Source organism: Trichechus manatus, unplaced genomic scaffold, assembly GCF_000243295.1.
Source record: "Trichechus manatus latirostris isolate Lorelei unplaced genomic scaffold, TriManLat1.0 scaffold00231, whole genome shotgun sequence".
In the NCBI taxonomy this organism is placed as follows: Eukaryota; Metazoa; Chordata; class Mammalia; order Sirenia; family Trichechidae; genus Trichechus; species Trichechus manatus.
The window spans coordinates 2,851,471-2,873,158 of record NW_004444167.1 but is presented as its reverse complement, the minus strand read 5'-3'; the positions used below and the strand labels follow the sequence as shown (position 1 = coordinate 2,873,158).

The 21,688-nt window shown below is 38.2% G+C and overlaps 1 protein-coding gene across 1 annotated transcript in view; it reads left to right on the top strand.

Annotated features, from left to right (window-relative positions):
• GABRG1 (gamma-aminobutyric acid type A receptor subunit gamma1) overlaps positions 1-21,688 on the top strand; it is a 135,654-nt gene that overhangs the window by 45,596 nt on the left and 68,370 nt on the right. The window contains exon 3 of the mRNA XM_004389027.2: positions 17,291-17,358. Within this exon, the coding sequence (XP_004389084.1) occupies positions 17,291-17,358 (68 nt within the window). The remainder of the gene's footprint in view (positions 1-17,290; positions 17,359-21,688) is intronic.

The window sequence follows — 21,688 nt, the reverse complement described above, 5'->3', positions numbered from 1 at the left end:
GATTAACTGCTCTGATTCCCTGTTGTATTTCTTTTGGCTTTGGATAATCCTTGAGAGTTCATTTCCTGGATTGGTATCTGGCTGGTACAATCCTTCATCCTAGATTCTGCCTGTGAGCTGAAGTTGTTTGTTCTCAGATCGAAGAACTCCCTTTAATATTCTTGTAAGTTTGGTTTGTCTTTTACATATTCCCTTAATTTGTGTTTATCTGGATATGACCTAATTTCACCATCATATTTGAACGAGAGTTTTGCAGGATATGTTATTCTTCGTTGGCAAGATTTTTCTTTCAGAATTTTACGTATGTCATCCCATTGCCTTCTTGCCTGCATGGTTTTGGCTGAATAATCTGAGTTTAGTCTTATTATTTGTCTTCTGTATGTGACTTCTTGTTTTTCACGAGCTGCTCTCAGGATTCTTTGTCTTTGGTTTTGGCGAGTATGAATATGATATGACTTGGTGATTTTCTTTTGGGGTCTCTTCTATATTGGGTTCGTTGAGCTTCTTGGATGGCCAGCCTTTCATCTTTCATGATATTGGGGAGGTTTTATGTCGGCAGTTCTTCAATGATCCTCTCTGTGTTTTCTGTTTTCTTCTCCTGTTCTGGAACTTCAATCACTTGCATATTTTTGCTTTTGATTGTATCCCATGTAAGTCTCAGGGTCTCATTTTTCTTTGTTCTTTTTTCTGAGTTTTCCTCAAATAGTGTTGTATCCAAGTGTTTGTCTTCAATTCCACTGATCCTGTCTTCCACCATTTCAAATCTGCTTCTCAGACCTTCTATGACACCATCCATTTCTGAAATCTTGTTTATCTTTTGGATTTCTAATTGCTATTTTTGTATAATTTCTAGTTGTGAATTTATTTTGGCATTTTGTTCCTGCATTATTTTCTTGAATTCTTCGTCTGTATTTTCCATGAATTTGTCTATTTTTTCCTCATTTTTGTATGCTTTTTGCTTCAGCTTTTGTAGAATTCTGATTATTAGAGTTTTGAATTTCCTTTCAAGTAGTTCTAGTGCCTTTTCTTCCACTGGAAAGTCATCTGGTGTTTTATTTAGGATGTCTACTGGAGCCATCCTGTCCTGTTTTTGTAAATGTTTTGATATTGTCTGCTGTCTTCAGGGCATTCAGTAGTTATTTTTCTTGTTTATTGATTTTAGATTTATTTGTTTCTTCCCTTTTTTCTTTAATATGGCTATGTCTGAGCAGGCAGGCTGTGTGTTCTTTGTTGTTTGCTCATCTGTGGGCATGATACTTTTTGCCTCCTTCTCCAATTGGCAGGGTCAGTCGCTTAGATATGGTACAGCAGGACAGGTCTAGCTGAAGAGGAGTTAGTGGGACGGGTTGTTTGTGGCACTTACTACAGACACCAGGGCAGGTTGGTGATCAGTGCAGGGCAGGTTCCAGTAGGCCTTGCCTGTGCTGCTTGGTGGTGCGATGTTAAGCTCACAGTGCAGGTAGGCAAGATGTAGGGGGGAGATTTTTATGTGTGAAGCTAAGATGGATATGGGAGAGAGGAGAGAGGAACAGGAGCCAAAAACTTACAAAGAAACCAGAAAAAATGTTAGGGGAGCTTGCCGTTGGAGTGGAGAGATGAGAGTCTATGAAATGGAGAAACGCAGAAAGGGGAAGAGGAAGAAAAAAAAAGAAAAGAATGAATAAATAAAAATTGGAAAGGGAAAAGAACAGCAAAGTTCCCAGGGATCCCACCGGTGTGGCTATGAGGTCTGGAGAAGTTGTTCTCAGGTGTTGTAGTATAGCCTGGCTAGAAGTTGTAGAGGTATACAATGCCAGATATTCAGGGAAGAGAAAGAGAAGGAAGATATAGAGAGACGAGAAACTGAGTAATGAAGAAAGACAAAAAGGGAAAAAGAGGGAAAAGAAAACAAATTAAAAAAAACAACAACAAGAAAAGCCCCCCAGAAAACAGAAAAAAAGAAACTCAACAAAAAAGAAATGCCCTCAGAGATCCCTCTGCACGTCTGTGCAGGCTGAGGGGGTAGGTTCCAAGCCACGCTCACCGCCTGGCCAGAACAGGCTCCTTACTCAAGAAAAGGATAAGAAAACAAACAAATCATTCAAAACAATCAAACGAACAAAAGCCCCGGGATCCCACCAGTGCGGCAGCCCAGACTGGGAAGCAGCTCCACACTCGAACGGAGCTCTGTAGCCCCTCAGGAAGAAGCAAACATGGTGCACGGAGCCAGGTATTTGAGCGAAAGGAGGGGTAGGTGGTGAGAGGTAAGGAAGAAATCAAAAGAAGTGCAAAAGAAGCAACAGCAGCAGCCAACAAATGGCACTCAGAGAGCCAGCTAGTGCGGGCTGGTGGAATCCCATCAGCCCGATGCTTCCCTGACAAAAGACTGTGTCCTCGGGAAACAGAGGAGGCTGAGTGTGGGTGAAGAAGGGTAGGGGGTAGGAAAGCATGTATCACAAATTACCGGAGCTCTGCAGCCCCTCAGGAAGAAGCAAAGATGGCACACGGAGCCAGGTATTTGAGCGAAAGCAGGGGGAGGTGGTGAGAGGTAAGGAAGAAATGAAAAGAAGCAGAGAAAAGCAACACCAGCAGCCAACAAATGGCAGTCAGAGAGCCAGCGCGTTCAGGTGGGTGGAATCTAAGGAGCTGGTGCTTCCTGGACAAGAGATTGTGGCCGTGGGAAGCAGAGGAGGCTGAGTGGGGGTGAAGAATGGTGGGGGGTGGGAAAGCGCATATCGCAAATTATGGGTTGTTTTGTCTCCAGCTGGAAGCTCCATGAAGCTGCTTTTTCGTACCCCTATTTGCTGGTCTTCGATAGGAGTCCAAGATGGCAGATCCATGCTGCTTTAGCTGATAGGGGACTTCTGCGTGAATCTCTCCTCGCTCTCCGTTCTCTGTCAGTTTTCTCACTCCATTTTGTGCTTGGCTGAGTTCTTTATCTCTTCATTTGATGTTTTAGGGTTTCAGGATTGTTGTTTTCTCTGTTCGGCTTAGTTTTTCAGATCTGTGTTGTGTAGGGATGGCGTGGTGCTTCTGCCTAGAGCGCCATTTTGCAGGAAGTCTCCTCCCAGTCTGGCATATCTTTTTTTCATCTTTTTACTTTCCTTTTTTTTTTTTTTTGTATTCTGATGTTTAGATCACTTCTTTTAGTAAGAATATATTTGGGTTTTGTTTCCTTATTATGAAGTTTGATGATTTTTGTCTTTTAAGTTGAATTTTTAGTAGAGGTATATTTATGGTAATTATTGTATATATTGTTTAAATTTGCTGCCTTTCTATTTTTTCCCATTTTTCAAATCCATTTAAAATGTTCTGTATTGCTTTTCTTTTTCTCCATTTTTTTTCTTCGTTTGATTCATCCAGTATTTATTATTTTATCACCTCTTTTTATTACCTTATTAGGTATACATTTATTAACTATTTTTTAGTAATTAAAATATGCATTCTTACTTAATAGACCCAACCATAAATCAGTACTTTTATCAAAATTGAAGAACCTTACAGGCCTACACCCTAAACTAATATATTCTTTTCAGTACTTTTAAAAATATTATTGCCATGCATTTTAATTCTATGTGTATTTGGAATAGCGTAAAACATTATCATTATTACTGCCTTTTAAAGTGTTTTAAAAATTAACTTTTACATGAAATTACCCTTTCTTGTGTTCTTTTTTCTTCAATATTGTGTTTTCATTAGAAAGAGATTTGCTTTAGTATTTCTTTTGATAGAAATCTCCTGGCAAAAAATCATTTCGATATTCGTATAAAAATGTTTTTGTGTTGCCTTCATTTTTGAATGATATTTTCAATGGATATAGAAATCTAGGATGGCTGTTACTTCCTTTCCAAACTTAATAAATGTTATCGCACATTTGTCTGGCTTTTATTGTTTCAATCTTTTATTACTTTTAATCTTAAAGATGCTATTTTGATGGTAAAATATTTTTATCTCTGGCTGTTTTTAAAATTTTCTTAAGCTTTGGTTTTCTACAGTTTTACTCTGATGTCCCTAGATTTTTGTTTATTTGGTTTTTGTTTTTTTTGTGGGTTCCTAAAACTGCTTTAATATGTAGGTTGGATTTTTAATTTGTTCTGGAAAATTCTTGGCCAATATTTCTTCAAATATTGGTTCTGTCTCAATTTCCCTGGGCTGCAGTTACAGGTATGTTTGATGTTTTCACCATGTCCATTATGTCTCATACAGTCTTTTTTATAATTTTCTTTTTTTCCCTCTCGGTGTTGCAATCTATTACTTTTTAATTGACTTCTTTTCCAGTTTGTTAACTCTTTGTTCTAATATCTGCCCCTGATTTTTAAATTGATTTCAGATATTTTATCAAATTTTCCATCTTTTAGTCCATTTTTTTGAGCATATTAATCAGTTATTTTAAACTCTTTGTCTAATAACTCAAATATCTTGATCATTTGTGAGACTTTTTAAAACTTTTTTCTCTTGGTTAAGGTGATTTGATTCTGTTTTATGAATTGCATGCTAATTTTTGATTGAATGCTAGTAGAATATATGAAAAATAACAGAAATTCTAATTGATGTTATTTCCCACCAGTGAGAATTAAATTGTGTCTTTGCTTGTCCAGATTGAGTAAAGGAAAATCACTTGATCTGGTCAAAACCAGTGCATTTCTTTTTGTAAAACTTTTTTTTCTCCTAGGGCATAGCAATTTCAAATGTTTCAATTAATAGCCTGAGGTGTATACCAGGAACCCCTCTCCACAGTGGGTCCGAACATCCCTGAAATAACTGAAATCTCTACATATTATTTTAGACTTTTAGCAGCTGACTGATGTTTGGTTTCTCAGCATCTTACCATGCACATGCAGAGTTTAGGAATTAGCAAATGCTTTGAGGGGAAGTTGCATACAGAATGTCTGATTAAATTCCCTGTGGTTTCCTTTACTCCAGGGCAGTCCTAGCTGATTTGACAGGCTTTAACTCCAATTTTTGTCTCTCCAGCCCAACGAGATAGCTGCAAGCTCTAGGCCACCATGTTCTGTTCAGTTACTATTGCTGTACAGTGAAACATGAAATGCACCTAGGGGACAAAGTAGCCGAACAATAATGTAGAGCTCACCTCAATGTATTTTTTTCCAGGAAATTGTTGAATCAAATCTCAGCTGCCTTTAGTTGCTCTGTGATTCCTTTAACCATCTATATATTATTTTTAATTTCAAACAATTTTTTAAGTTGTTTTTATGGAGAGAGTTAGTTTCACACTGGTTACTGATCACAAGAAGGAGCAGAAGTCTGTACTTCCATCTTACTCATTATCAAACCCGTTGCCACCAAGGTGATTCTGACTCATAGTGACCCTATAGGACAGAGTAGAACTGCCCCCATAGGGTTTCCAAGGCTGTAATCTTTATGAAAGCAGACTGCCACATCTTTCTCCTTCGGAGTGGCTGGTGGGTTTGAACTGCCGATCTTTTAGTTGGCAGTCAAGTGTTTAACCACTGTGCCACCAGGGCTCCTTTACTCTTCATACTTTACTGGTGTTATTTGACTGCCAGTTTTCTTTCTATAACGTAAGTTCCCTGAAACTATAAATCACTATATCCCTAGTTACTATAATGCTGAATGAATTGATGCTAAATGGAACCCAATGCAGATAAAATTTTTAGTCCATGTGTAGATATTTTAACAATTGTTCTACTCTATGGATTTAACATTTTAAATACGGTTATTTCAGATCTGGATATGACCTTTCAAATTCTGTATGCACCTATGATATGATCACTTTGTTTAATAGATTAGATGAAGCTTGTCTGTATACCTTGATGAAGTCCCTCAGTGGTGCAAATGGTTAACATGCTTGGCTGCTAAACAAGAGGCTGAAGATTCCAGTCTACACAGAGATCCCTCAAAAGAAAGACCTGGTGATCTACTTCCTAAAAGTTAGTCATTGAAAACCCTAAGGAGTACTGTTCGACTCTGATGCATAGTCACGCTGAGTCAGAATTGACTTGCTGACACCTGGCGTTATATGCCTTGATAACTGTCTCATGAATTTTATTTGTGCATCTTGGAGCATATGTCATAAATGGTTTAATAGTTGAGATATCTCTGAAGGCATTCCTTTCTGTCCAAAATTTTTGATATTATCTTTTCCCTTTGGTGGTGCTATGAAAAATTTTATAAGCAGCTTCTTGGGGCTTTCTCAAATTAATGAGAAATTAACATTAAAAGACCTCATTTATTTTTCTGTTTTGGCTTCAATGTTCTATGTTAATCTTCTTTTTCTATTTCTTAACAAAATTTTTATGTAGTTTCTATGATTTTCACACCAGTGTCAGTTATTTAAATATTGCTCTTGTTTAAAAATTTAACATCTAAACAGATTTCCAACTATTCCACTCCCTGGACACAGGCTAGACAAGTGCCTCTAGACAGGGACATAGAAGGATGTGGGAGGAAGGAGGGTGGTCTTCTAGACTTTAAGCGTTGGGAACATAGCAGAATTGTTGTTAGTTGCCTTTGAGTCAGTTCAGACTCATTGTTACCCCCGGTGTGAAGAATAGAACTGTGCTCTATAGGGTTTTCAAGGCTGTGAACTTTCAGAAGAAGATTGCCAGGCTTGTCATCCAAGGTGGCTCTGGGTAGGTTTGAACTGCCAGCTTTTCAGTTAATAAATGAACACTTAACCATTTGTACCACCCAGGGACTCCTATACATGGAGGATGTTGTTGTTGTGTGCCATTGAGCAGATTCTGACTCAGAGCGACCCTACAGGACAGAGTAGAACTGTCCTATAGGGTTTCCTAGGCTGTAACTTCTATGAGAACAGATCACCAGGTCTTTTCTCCCACAGTGCAGGTTAGCAGCTGTGTGCTTAACCATTGTACCACCTGATCTCCTTACAGAGGAGTAGAAATAGTATCTGTCTCCATTTAACTAGGTGCAGTTAAAACCTTTGTCTTGTTAGTAATAACTTCTTTTTGAGCTAATACCAGTCGGACACTGGTGTACTTTAAGGAGTAGACATATAAATAATGACTCTCTTATAGGTAGGAGGGAATGAGTGTTTTTCCATAGGCATTCTATACTTCTCATTTCATTGACATGGGAAATACGTATGCTTTTAAACGTCTTCCACTCCCTTTATGTCCTTTCATTGACAATCTAGTCCAGAAATACATGCTGCTAGTGGGTAGCTCTCTTGGGCCAAAATATGGTGAGATGCTTCTAGCCCAGTAATATTCTTTTGGTGTGCATTATACTCACACTCACATACAAATCAAATATCCTAGACATGCTAAAGGCTAGGTATGCTGAATACTACACTGCTTCTGGTTCTTTAAATCCAGCCACTCCTTTCTAATGCTGTTTTTCCTTGACCAGATATAGGAGCAGGTTACTAAGCCTACTGCCTGAACAAATGTTACACTGTAGAATGAGATATAAGTTGTCTATTCTAAGAAGATATTCCCAATATTTTTTTAAATCAAATATCCTTAATTATAAAGTGAAGATGGAAAATCAAGTTAATTTATAACAAAATATCTTATATTCTGTATACAAATGCATGGGCAAAGCTATAGTGAAAGACATAATAAAGATGTCAGATGCTTGAACTTATTCATAGAATCACTCTATATTGGAAAGACATGAAAGTAAAATAATAGAGAGGTGTAGCATCAGTGACTCCCTTATTATGAGAAGCATTTCTATCAGTGGCATAGTATCTAAGATGTGTACAACTCTTGGCAAAGTTCAGAAGAAAATAATGCCATTTTCTTTGTTTTACACAGTATTGCATTTAGTGAATATTAAAATAATGTAAAAATACTTTGCATTTATATGTGAAAATTGTTACCTTCTAGGTAACACAAGTGTTTTTACATGCATGAATGTTGAACATGACATTCAAAAATCTTGATGAATGTAGAATAAGCCTTCATTGCATGTGATCTGTGAGTTTCAGGGACTTTATGTACTAAACACCTCTAACATACCCAAATTTTGTGATAGCCACAGTTACCCAGAGATTTACAAAATGACCCACAGAGGCAGCGATTCTCATTGAGAACCATTGCTCAGCATTTTTCACTAGAAATTTCTGTAATGATGGAAATGCTCTTCTGCACTGTTATACACATAGCTATAGAGCACTTGAAATGTAATTTATGTGGCTAAGAAAATAAGTAAAAATGAAATCTTTGACAACTTCAATCTTTTCTCTGTTATCATGATGTTGCTTACTGGTCCAGTTGTGGGGATTTTTGTTTTCTTTATGTTGAGGTGTAATTCATACTGAAGTCTTTGATCTTCATCACTAAGTGCCTCAAGTCATCTTCAATTTCGGAAAGGAAGGCTGTGTCATCTGCATAACACAGGTTGTCAATGAGTCTTCTTCCAATCCTGATGTCCCACTCTTCTTCATTTAGTCAAGCTTCTCAGATTATTTGTTCAGTATACGGATTGAATAACCCATGGAACCAAGAAATCAAATGACACGTTGCATTAGGCAAATCTGCTGCAAAAGACCTCTTTAAAGTGTTGAAAAGCAAAGATGTCACCTTGAAGGCTAAGGTGCACCTGATGTAAGCCATGATGTTTTCAGTCGCCTCATATGTATGTGAAAGCTGGACAATGAATAAGGAAGACCGAAGAATTGACGCCTTTGAATTATGGTGTTGGCAAAGAATATTGAATATACCATGGGCTGCCAAAAGAACGAACAAATCTATCTTGGAAGCGGTACAGTCAGAGCGCTCCTTAGGAGCAAGGATGGTGAGACTACCTCTCACATACTTTGGACATGTTATGAGGAGGGATCAATCCCTAGAGGACATCATGCTTCCCTAGAGGACATCATGCTTGGTAAAGTAGAGCGTCAGTGAAAAAGAGGAAGATCCTCAAAGAGATGGATTTACACAGTGGCTTCAACAATGGGCTCAAGCATAATGATTGTGAGGATGGCGCAGGACCAGGCAGTGTTTCTTTCTGTTGTGCATAGAGTCGCTATGAGTCGGAACTGACTCAACGACACCTAACAACTACAAGGAAATAAGTATTCATTTTATTTAAAGTTAACTAATATATGTTGCAATTTAAATAACCATATCTTCCAAGTGATGAAAAGGCCTGATTTTCTACTTCTGAAAAATAAGCCATTGAAAACCCTATAGAGCATGGTTCTACTATGACACATGTGAGGTCGCCATGAGTTAGAATCGACTTATTTGGTTTGGTTTGGATGTTCCAAGTAACTAAATAATTAGACAGCACCCTTTGAAAAACTCATTGCTTTCGAGTCTATTCCGACTCATAGTGACCATATAGGACAGAGCAGAAATGCTCCATAGGGTTTCCAAGGAATGGCTGGTGGATTCAAACTGCTGACCTTTTGGTTAGCAGCCGTAGTACACTGTAGCTCTTAACCACTGCGCCACCAGGGCTCCATTAGACAGCACAGTCTTAAGTATTTCTTTCTCTATTTGTAACCTTCTGTGGGAGATGGTAGAGTGGTGGTTTACATTTCCCTTATTAGTAATGCCTGGGAAGAAGGATCTAGACCCAATTGTGATGTCTTTTTCTGGGTTGAGGACCCCCACTCTCCATTCTAGAGCAATGTGAACATAGTATTCATATTTATTTTAACGTCTGTGTGTGATAACTGCAATATCTATATCAGTGGGACCCTTTTTTTCAATGTCTATTCTAGGACAGTAAGTTTGCTGTAAAACTTATGCTCCAGGATTAGAGTTTTTAATTGACTCGAATTAATGTTAATATCTGAAGGTGATCAAAAAGCTATGTAAAATGCCAAAATATCTTAAAGGGATTGAAATAGGGTGTCCAAGAAAGCATAGTTAATATAATCTATGGACAAAATATTTTAAAAATCCATTTTAGTTTTTATCATCAGATTAATAAACCAGTTACCCACATCTAGAGTTAACTCTCCTCAGTTTTGTCTCAGGTGCCTGGAAACTTGATTGATATGATTGCTTTCTTCTATTTATTTTTTTCTCGTCCTCTTCCTATTCTCTGTGTGTTCTTTGAGTTGCCCTGAACCTCTGTTCTTTCTATATACTCATTCCTGCTGGGAGTTTCTCTACTTAAATTCCTGTGAGATCCTTAAAGCAAAGTACTTAGAATAATAGCACAGAAAGGGGCCTTACAAAAATAATCCAGTGCCATCTCTACCATCCTTCTGTGCATCAAGAATTAAATTTGCTGTGGCAGTACATGGTTTTCTCACTTACTGTTACATTATCGTGAAGAAAGAGATCTTTGATCTTTGTGTGTATAGAGTTAAACATAGTCTGTGCTCACTTTCTAGACATACTTTAATAAGACTGGAATGGCAACTCCCGTTTAGTTCCATTTGTCTAGTTTTGAATTGAAACATGATGTTTTCCTTTTGGAGTATCACTAAAATCCTACAATTATCAAACTTTGAGTGGGCTGAGAAAACTCTTAGTGCTAAGAAAGAGTACTTACTCAATTACCTACAGGCCTATTTTTAAATGATTTCACTCACAAATATTGTTCATAATATTAATCAATACACACGGTAATGAATCATTATTAAGGTAGAATTACATATTTCTGTTGTTTTCTTCTTCTTCCTATATAATTTGAAGCATAGAATTACTACTTGTGATTTAAAAGTTAATCTGAAATATTTCAGATTTATTTCACTTTCAGGTTTATTTTTCCTCGAGTTTCCTCAAGCTGTAGATTAAAGGATAAGGTCAGATACCAGCAGCCTGAAGTTATAAAATGGAGTACAAGAGAACTCAAAAAAGATCCAAAGTTAAAATATATAAAAATTATTCATTGATTAACTTCTTTGTCAATAATGATATTCTATACTGGACTTACTGATGTGACTATTCTTGAGTCCCATCCCAGATGAGCATGCTTTATGTCTCTCATGAAGTACCCCAGTATTCCCAATGGCAATGTGGCTCATACTCTTAATACCAGAGTTAGTATTTTTCTAGTACACATATTTTCTTCTTATAATTGGCTGAAAAAATCTCAATAGGAAAATAGGAGAGCTCACTCATATCTGAAGTTTTCTATACCATAAATATGAAAAGTACATCCTGTAAATCAAGATGTCCTTGGAAATCAGTTGTCTCTGTGTAGACAAATCTGTGCAGTCCTGGATACCAAACCATAAAGAGCAGGCACCAAGAGTTTGTTGATTTACCAGCTGAAGTGAAAAAGTCTAATTATATGAGTGCAATGTTTCACTTAATTGCTAGTAACAGGTAATAACTATACTTAAAAGTGGAACTAAGAAGGCTATAGTCTTGTTATTAATTGGCTTTCATAAAAACTTTTCTGTAAATATAGCTATAATTAGCTTAATTATATGACATTTACTGGTTACAATACATAGCTAGTCAGAAATAAATGGCAAACAGTTAAAGCAACTTACCTCAGAAGTCATCAGCATATGTTAAATTATAAAACATTCTACAAATCATATTTGTCTTTGTTAGGTGCTGTAGAGTCGGTTCCGACTCATAGCGACCCTATGTGCAACAGAATAAGATATTACCTGGTCCTGTGCCATCCTCATGATTGTTGTTATGCTTGAGTCCATTGCTGTAGGCACTGTGTCAGTCCATCTAGTTGAGGGTCTTCCTCTTTTTTGCTGACCCTCTACTTTACCAAGCATGATGTCTTTCTCTAGGGACCAATCCCTCTTGATAACATGTCTAAAGGATGTGAGACAAAGTCTCACCATCCTCGCTTCTAAGAAGCATTCTGACTGTACTTCTTCCAAGACAGGTTTGTTCGTTCTTCTGACAGTCCATTGTATGTTCAATATTCTTCTCCAACACCATAATTCAAAGGCATCAATTTTTCTTCTGTCTTCCTTATTCATTGTCCAGCTTTTCATGCTTACGAGGCCGTTGAAAACACCATGGCTTGGGTCAGCCGTGCCTTAATCTTCAAGGTAACGTCTTTACTTTTTAAAACTTTAAAGAGGTCTTTTGCAGATTTGCCCAATGCAATGCGTTGTCTGATTTCTTGTCTGCTGCTTCCATGGGTCTTCATTGTGGATCTTTTTAATGATATCTTGCTTTCTTTCCGTATGATGACCTTGATGTCATTCCACAGCTCATCTGGTCTTCTGTCATTAGTTTTAATGCATCCAGTCTGCTCTTGAGACGATCTCTAAATTCAGGTGGAATATACTCGAGGCCGTATTTTGACTGTCTTGGACTTGTTCTAATTTTCTTCAGCTTCAACTTGAATTTGCATATGAGCAATTGATGGCCTGTTCCGCAGTCGGCCCCTGGCCTTGTTCCTATTGATGATATTGAGCTTTTCCATTATCTCTTTCTACAGGTGTAGTTGATTTGATTACTGTGTATAGTTGCTGGTTATGTTTTTGAAAAAATGTATTTACAGTGAAGAAGTCATTGGTCTTGTAAAATTCTATCATGCAATCTCCAGCATGGTTTCTATCACCAAGGTCATATTTTCCAGTTACCAATCCTTCTTTGTTTCCAGCTTTTGAATTCCAATCACCAGTACTTATCAATACATCCTGATTGCATGTTCAATCAATTTCAGACTCCTGAATTTGGTAAAAATCTTCAATTTCTTCATCTTTGGCCTTAGTGGTTGGTGTGTAAATTTGAATAATAGTCGTATTAAGTGATCTTCCTTGTAAGCGTATGGATATTGTTCTATCACTGACAACGTTGTACTTCAGGCTAGATCTCGAAATGTTCTTTTTGACAATGAATGCAACGCCATTCCTCTTCCAGTTGTCATTCCTGGCATAGTAGACCATATGATTGTCCTATTCAAAATGGCCAATACAAGTCCATTTCAGCTTACTAATGCCTAGGATATCGATGTTTATGCATTCCTTTTATTTTTGACAATTTCCAACTTTCCCTAGATTCATACTTGGTAGAGAGCACTGGTCAAGCAGTACTTAAACATTTGACTGCTCACCAAATGGTTGGCAGTTCGACTCCAACAGCTACTCCTTGGAAACCCTATGGGGCAGTTCTACTCTGTCCTATAGGGTCAGTATGAGATGGAACCAACTCAACAACAATGGGTTTTTTTATACATCGTACATTCCACGTTCCAATTATTAACGGATGTTTGTAGCTGTTTCTTCTCATTTTGAGTCATGCTTCATGAGCAGATGAAAGTCCTGAAAGCTGGACTTCATCCAGGTCTTTAAGGCTTACTCTACTTTGAGGAGGCAGCTCTTCCCCAGGCATTTGTTGAGTGCCTTCCAACCTGAGGGGCTCATTTTCTGGCACTATATCAGACAATGTTCTGCTGCTCTTCATAAAATTTTCACTGGCTGATTTTTTTCAGAAGTGGACCACCAGGTTCTTCTTCCTGGTCTGTCTTAGTCTGGAATCCCAGCTGAAACCTGTCCACCATGGGTGATCCTGCTGGTATTTGAATACCAGGGACATAGCTTCCAGCATCACAGGAACACGCAAGCCTCCACAGTATCACAAACTGACAGACACATGGGGGACAAATAATATTACCTATTTTATTTAAGAGATCCAAATTTTTAACTAGCAGATTGAATTGCATTTTCAAGCATGTATAAATCTAGAGACCACATTGCCTACCAAAATTATTTCATAACAACTCTTATTTATTTTTCTAGCCAAGAAAATATGTACGCCATGCTATAAAATCTTGACTTGAAGAATCGTTTCTTAAATGTACATTTTTTAATTGCAAGGAGTGAAAATAAATATTGTTTTAAAATTACATAGACATTGTTTTTCAAAATGACTCAATTTTTCCTCCAAAATTTTTGACCTGGAGCTCTGCTAGATTGGAAAATGCCTAGACAGGGAGACTTGGGCAGACTGAGCCATGTATTAGAGAAGGAGACACATCTTCTCAAGTCAATCATAGTGTCTGAATTATAAGATAATTAGGAACACTAGCCCAGAAAACAGATAAAGTTTAGAAAGGAGAACTGAACACATATTACTAAAAACATGCCACTTTAGTATGTGTTCAATCTCCAAGGTAGTTTATTTGCTTTGTCTCATTTGCTTTATGTCTGTATAATTCCCTGTGAGAGAAGTGGCAGATTATGTTGCTGGAGTATTTTTTCTTTCTTGTCTACCTTGTGTACCCATTACTGTACACCCAGCCCTCAACACATAGTTGCTGAATCAATAAATGAATCCGTTGTATCTTATTTCTTGGTGTTAGTGGAAGTAGTATAAAAAAAAAGAAAGTGTTTTCCATGGCAATCGAAACAAGCGTATGGATATAAATTATTATTATGTTCAATTTTATTTTAAGAAGGAGATAATACCTGACAAACGTTGAAAGTCCACATCACAACCAGATATGGCACTAACCTGTATGTTTGTTAATGCTGTCATTTGATAAACTTTTTAAAGGGCTGATCTGTGTTAACATTCTGATAGAATACAAAAATACTTTGCCATTTAAACATTAACTGAAAAAGCATGAATGATTATAAACAAGGCACAATAGATGAGGTGTTCATAAGGACATCCGTACAAGATGATTTGTGAGAATTAGGTAAAAATACACCTTACACTGGAGCCAACTATAAACAACCTGTATACCTGTATTTTAGAAATATTGTTAATTAACAAGAGAGGAAGAAGGTATGAACAAATATTTATTAAGCTCCTCAAACCAGCCAGACCTGGTGGTGGTTGTTGTTGTTAGGTGCTGTTGAGTTGGTTCCAACTCATAGTGACCCTATGTAGAACAGAACAAGACACTGCCCTGTCCTGCACCATCCTCATGATTGTTATGCATAAGCCCATGGTTGCAGCCACCGTGTCAATCCATCTTGTTGAGGATCTTCCTCTTTATCACTGACCCTCTACTTTACCAAACGTGATGTCCTTCTCCAGGGACTGATCCCTCTTGATAACATGTCCAAAGTATGTGAGATGCAGTCTCACCATTCTTGCCTCTAAGGAGCATTCTGTTTGTACTTCTTCCAAGACAGATTTGTTTGTTCTTTTGGCAGTCCATGGTATATTCAGTATTCTTTGCCAATACCACAATTCAAAAGCGTCAATTCTTCTTTGGTCTTCCTTATTCATTGTCCAGCTTTCACATGCATATGAGGTGATTGAAAAAACCATGATTTGAGTCAGGCACACCTTAGCCTTCTGAAAAGAATTAGCCAGTAAAAACCTTATGGATAGCAGTGGAACATAGTCTGATATAGTGCTGGAAGATGAGCCCTTCAGGTTGGAAGGCACTCAGAAGATGACTGGGGAAGAGCTGCTTCCTCAAAGTAGAATTGACCTTAATGATGTGGATGGAGTTAAGCTTTTGGTACCTTCATCTGCTAATGTGGTACGACTCAAAATGAGAAGAAACAGCTGCAAACATCCATTAATAATCAGAACCTGGAATGTACAAATTATGAATCTAGGAAAATTGGTAATCATCTAAAATGAAATAAAACTCATAAATATTGATATCCTAGGCATTAGTGAACTGAAATGGGCTGGTATTGGCCATTTTGAATCCAACAATCATATGGTCTACTATGCTGGGACTAACAACTTGAAGAGGAATGGCATTGTATTCATTGTCAAAAAGACCATTTCAAGATCTACCCTGAAGTACAATGCTATCACTGATAGGATAATATCCATACGCCTACAAGGAAAACCTGATGGTAGGGGCTTTATGTCAGGGCTTCAAACTGGTTCAGTCGTGGTCAGTGCAGTGAAATCAGAACAGACACAAATTTGTAAAATGTGGATGTACAACAATGATAACCAGAATGGGAAAAATTATAGGTTGAAGCCTGGAATGGGAGACTTGGAAGAGGCATAGTGAGCTCTTTCAGGAGGCTCCTGAGAGGAGCCTGATGCAGGAGATTGGATTATTGCCAGGACCATTGTCATGGATTGAATTGCTTCCCCCTAAAACATCTGTCAGCTTGGCTAGGCCATAATTCCCAGTACTGTGTGATTGTCTACATTTTGTCATCTGATGTGAATTTCCTGCCTTTATGATGTTAATTAGGAAAGATTAGAGGCAGTTATGTTAATGAGGCAAGTCTCAATCTACAAGATTAGGTTGTGTCTTAAATTAATCTCTTTTGAGACATGAAAGAGAGAAAGGAGCAGAGAGACACAGGGGTGGGGGGAACCTCATACTCCCAAGAAAGTAGCGCCAGGAGAAGAGTGCGTCCTTTAGACCTGGGGTCCCTGCACTGTGAAGCTCCTAGTCCAGGGTAAGATTGATGACAAGGATCTTCTTCCAGAGCCAACAGAGAAAGAAAGCCTTCTCCTGGAGCTGACGCCCTGAATTTGGACCTCTAGCCTCCTAGACTGTGAGAGAATAAACTTCTGTTTGTTGTAGCCATCCACTTGTGGTATTTCTGTTGTAGCAGCACTAGATAACTAGGACAACCCGTGGAGAGCAACACACATTCAAAGCAGTGAGGTTGGCTGCCATCTTTGAGCAGGGCAACAATGTTTCTGACTCTGTTGATTAAGAGATTTGGTTGCTATGTAACACGCACAATGCCCTTGTTTTCTAAAATGGAGATTAAGTTTCTAGCAGGGTGTTGCTCTCTAATTTTTCCAGTTCTGGTTATCGTTCTAATATACCCACATTTTACAAATTTGAGTTCATTGTAGTTTTGTTTTGTTGGGCATGACTGAACTAGTCAGAACTGGTTTGAAGCCCTGCTTTGCATGAAATATCAACTTTTTTCTCTTTTAATACTCGAAACTATACTCCAAGTTCCAGTGTAAGCTGGAACTGGATTATACTGATTTGTTAGAGCTACTTATTAGTATGTTGTCCCAACTCTACATTACTTGATAACACTTTGGTAGAATAAAATTAGCCATTGTGATAGTATAAACAATGTGGAAATCATCAAAAGCTACAAATCAGAATTTTTTTTTTTCCCCTCAAGGCACACCACTCAGGCACATGCATTATATAGAAGTACATATTATTTGGGCTCAAAATCCATTCCAATCCTAAAATTTTATGGTTATTTCAAAGCAATTTATCTGGACAGTTTCATTGAATTAATTCCTTAATTTTAGTAGGTGATTTAGATATTTTTAACATTTTCAGATTGTCCACTAAAGTGTTTTTATTCAAAAACATTAATTTTTTAGTTATATGATTGAATTTGTAAACTGAAAAGGTGTTTGTGTTGTGTCATGGTCCAGGTTTCTGAATTCCATAATGAGGAATATTTTTTGATTGAAATGGCAACATATTACTAGTTATTAAGATTTATTTAAAACTACTTCTGATTATATCTTTGACTATTCTTTATGTTGGTATCTTGCAGTGAGGCCAACAGTAATCGAAACAGATGTTTATGTAAACAGCATTGGACCAGTTGATCCCATAAACATGGTGAGTAATGAATATTAAAAATAGTTATCTGACCTACAGTTCTTGAATAAATTCCTTAAATAATAGAATAAATATGTGATGAATTTCTGATAGATAATTCTGAATGAGTTTAATTCAATACATACAAGCACTGTATGTCAAGTATTAGGAACTGGAGCTAAAATATCCCAATATCTAGTAATTTGTAGTCTGTTACTCCAATGTGCTGTGTTTGGTAGAAATTATGCTAAGGCAAAAAAGTTATCACCTGATCCTTGAAGACTTCTGGAAGAAGATAACCAGAAGACCTGAGGGAAAATTAGTCAGGGAAGGAAAAGGTAATACTGGCAGAGGAAGAAGCATGCACAAAGGTATAGAGGAATGCGGTGCTTTCTTAAGATTAGACGAACTTAAAGCAATTTGATATCACTAGAATATAAGCTGTAAGATAGTGAATTGAGGTTGAAGGGATGTTTATGGGCCTTATTATGCATGGTTTTATAATCTGTAATAGTGAGTTTGTATTGACTCCCTTTTGATAATAAAAATGACTGGAAATTTCTAATCAAGGCAGTGTCCATAGCCAAATTTATATTTTCAGTAGTAGTATCTTACAACAATGTAGAACATGGATGTCAGGGGTCAAGTCCAGGGTTAGAGAGGTCAGTTAAGAGGCTGTTGCACTAATCTGAGTATTAGATCTTGAAGGCCTTACCCAGTTAAGTAGAAATCAAGCTAGAGAAGAAAATGGCATTTTTAAAAAATATTACACAAGGGAATTTTTCAGAATTTGGTGATTCATTAACTGTAAGTAGGCTGCCTCCAAGATATACAGAAGAAAGACTTTGCAGATGGTAGAGTTATTATTTGAGACAGGGATTATCGACGCATGTGTCCCAAACGTGAATGGGACATTCACGAGGAGTAGTGCAACAGTGGTTTGGATATATAAACCTGCTGTTCAGGGAAGAAGTGAGCACTGGATATAAATATAGATTTGGATGGAAAGGGGGGACAAACAACACATAAAATAGCTTACAACCTCAAGAATATGTGAGATAATCTATGGGGCTATGTGAGACCAAGTTACGTAAGATACAGGTGGAATAAAGAGAGGCCCAGAAACGGGGCATAATTAAGACTAGTCAGAAGAGTAGGAGAAGAACTGGGAGAAGATGCTATGGACAAAAAACAAGGCTCTGGGAATTGAAGGAATACCAAGTGAAATGTTCCCACAAATGGATACAGTGCTAGAAGTGCTCACTTCTCTATGCCAAGAAATTTGGAAGATAGCTACCCGGCCAACTGACTGGAAGAGATTCATATTTATACCTATTTCAGAGAAAGGTGATCTATTCAGCAGAATGTGGAAATTATCGAACAATAGCATCAATATTACACACAAGTAAAATTTTGCTGAAGATCATTCAAAAGTGGTTGCAGCAGTACATTGACAGGGAGCTGCCAGAAATTCAAGCTGGATTCAGAAGAGGGTATGGAATGAGGAGTATCAGTGCTGATGTCAGATGGATCATGGCTGAAAGCAGAAAATACTAGAAAGAAGTTTATCTGAGTTTTCTTGACTATGGAAAGGCATTCAATTGTGGGATTCATAACAAACTATGGATAACATTGCAGAGAAAGGGAATTCCAGAACACTTAACTGAGGAACCTGTACATAGACGAACAGGCAGTTCTTCGAACAGAACAAGGGGATACTACATAGTTTAAAATCAGGAAAGGTGTGAGTCAGGGTTGTATCCTTTCACCATACTTATTTAATCTGTATGCTGAGCAAATAATCCAAGAAGCTGGACTATATGAACTCAGCATCAGGATTGGAGGAAGACTTGTTAACAACCTGTGTTACGCAGATGACACAACTTTGCTTACTGAAAGTGAAGAGGACTTGGAGCACTTACTGATAAAGATCAAAGACTACAGCCTTCAGTATGGATTTACATCTCACCATAAAGAACACAAAAATTTTCACAACAACAACAAGCAACATCATGATAAACGGAGAAAAGATTGAATTTGTCAAGGATTTCACTTTTCTTGGATCCACAATTAACATCCATGGAAGCAGCAGTCAAGAAATCAAACGATGTGTTGCATTGGGAAAATCTGCTGCAAAAGACCTTTTTAAAGTTTTAAAAAGCAAAGATGTACCTTTAAGGACTAAGGTGCACCTGACCCAAGCCATGGTGTTTTCAATCACCTCATATGCATGTGAAAGCTAGACAATGAAAAAGGAAGACAGAAGAAGAATTGATGCCTTTGAATTACGGTGTTGACGAAGAATATTGAATATACCAAGGACTGACAGAAAAATGAACAAATCTATCTTGGAAGAAGTAAAGCCAGAATGCTCCTTAAAAGCAAGGATGGCGAGACATCATCTCACATACTTTGGACATGTTATCAGGAGAACCAGTACCTGGAGAAGGACATCATGCTTGGTTGCATTGGTTACATTGGTTACATTGGTTCATTGAAAAAGAGGAAGACTCTCAATGAGATGGATTGACACAGTGGCTGCAACAATGGGCTGAACCATAACAATGGTTATGAAGATGGCACAGGACCAGGCAATGTTTTGTTCTGTTGTATATAGGGTCGCTATGAGTCAGAACCCACTTGATACCACCTAACAACAACAATAAAGAGGATAGACCAAACCAACCTATTGCTGTCAAGTAGATTCTGACTCATAGTAACCCAATAGAACAGAGTAGAACTGCCATTTACAGTTTCCAAGGAGTGGCTGGTGGATTTGAACTGTCGGCCTTTTGGTTAGCAGCTGAGTTCTTAACCAATATACCACCAAGGTTCTAAAAAAGGATAGAGAAGGAGGGAATAATCATTGATTTCAAATGGAATAAATTGAGCCTATTGGCTTTGGAAATTAAGTTGTGCTGGTTGGTGAGATGAAACTCAACAAAATGGTGAAGGTAGGAAAAGACTAAAAGCTGTATTGTATGTCCTTACTCCACCCTCAATATTAGTCCCATATTCAGATTCTTTCCATAGTGTCCTCAAAATAGATAATGGGAGTTCCAGCAAAATGGCAATCTAGGCAGAAGCACCACGCTGTCCCTCCACAGCAAAGATCCGAAAAACTAAGCCGAAGAGAGAATACAACAATCCTGAAACCCTAAAACATCAAATGAAGAGATAAAGAACTCAGCCAAGCACCAAATACAGTGAGAAAACTGATAGAGAATGGAGAGCGAGGAGAGATTCATGCAGAGGTCCCCTACCAGCTAACACAGTGTGGATCCACCATCTTGGACTCCTATTGGAGACCAGCAAACAGGGGGTACGAGAAAGCAGCCTCATGGAGCGTCCAGCGGGAGACAAAACAACCGGTAATTTGCGATCTATGCTTTCCCAGCCCCCGCCCTTCTTCACACTGACTCGGCCTCCTCTGCTTCCCGTGGCCACAATCTCTTGACCAGGAATCACCGGCTGCTTGGATTCCACACACCTGAACGGGCCGGCTCTCTGAGTGCCATTTGTTGGCTGCTGGTGTTACTTTTTTCTGCTTCTTTTGATTTCTTGCTTACCTCTCACCACCTCCCCTTCCTTTCTCTCAAATACATGGCTCAGTGCACCATCTTTGCTTCTTCCTGAGGGGCTGCAGAGCTCTGGTAATTTGTGATATATGCTTTCAGTCCCTACCCTTCTTCACCCACACTCGGCCCCCTCTGCTTCCCGCAGACATAGTCTCTTGTCCTAGAAACACCAGCCCGCACTAGCTGGCTCTCTAAGTGCCATTTGTTGGCTGCTAGTGTTGCTTTTTTTTCTGCTTTTGATTTCTTCCTTACCTCTCACCACCTCCCCTCCTTTTGCTCAAATACCTGGTTCCATGCGCCATCTTTGCTTCTTCCTGAGGGGCTGTGGAGCTCCATTCAAGTGTGGAGCTGCTTCCCGGTCTGGGCTGCCGCGCTGGGGGGATCCCAGGGCTTTGGTTCGTTTGTTTGTTTTGAATGGTTTGTTTGTTTTCTTTTCCTTTTCTTGGGTTGGGAGCCCTTTCTGGCCAGGCAGTGCTGTGTGGCAACAAGACTTATGCCTTGGCTTGCACAGAAGTGCATAGGGATCCCTGAGGGCATTTCTTTTATTGTTGTTTTTTTTTTTCTGTTTTTTGTTGGAGGGGCTTTACTTTTTTTTTTAAAAATTTTTTTTGTTTTCTTTTCCCTCTTTTTCCCTTTTTGTCTTTCTTCATTGCTCAGTTTCTCATCTCTCTATATCTTCCTTCTCTTTCTGTTCCCTGAACACCTGGCGTTGTATACCTCTACGCCTTCTAGCCAGGCTGTATTGCAACACCTGAGAGCGACTTCCACAGACC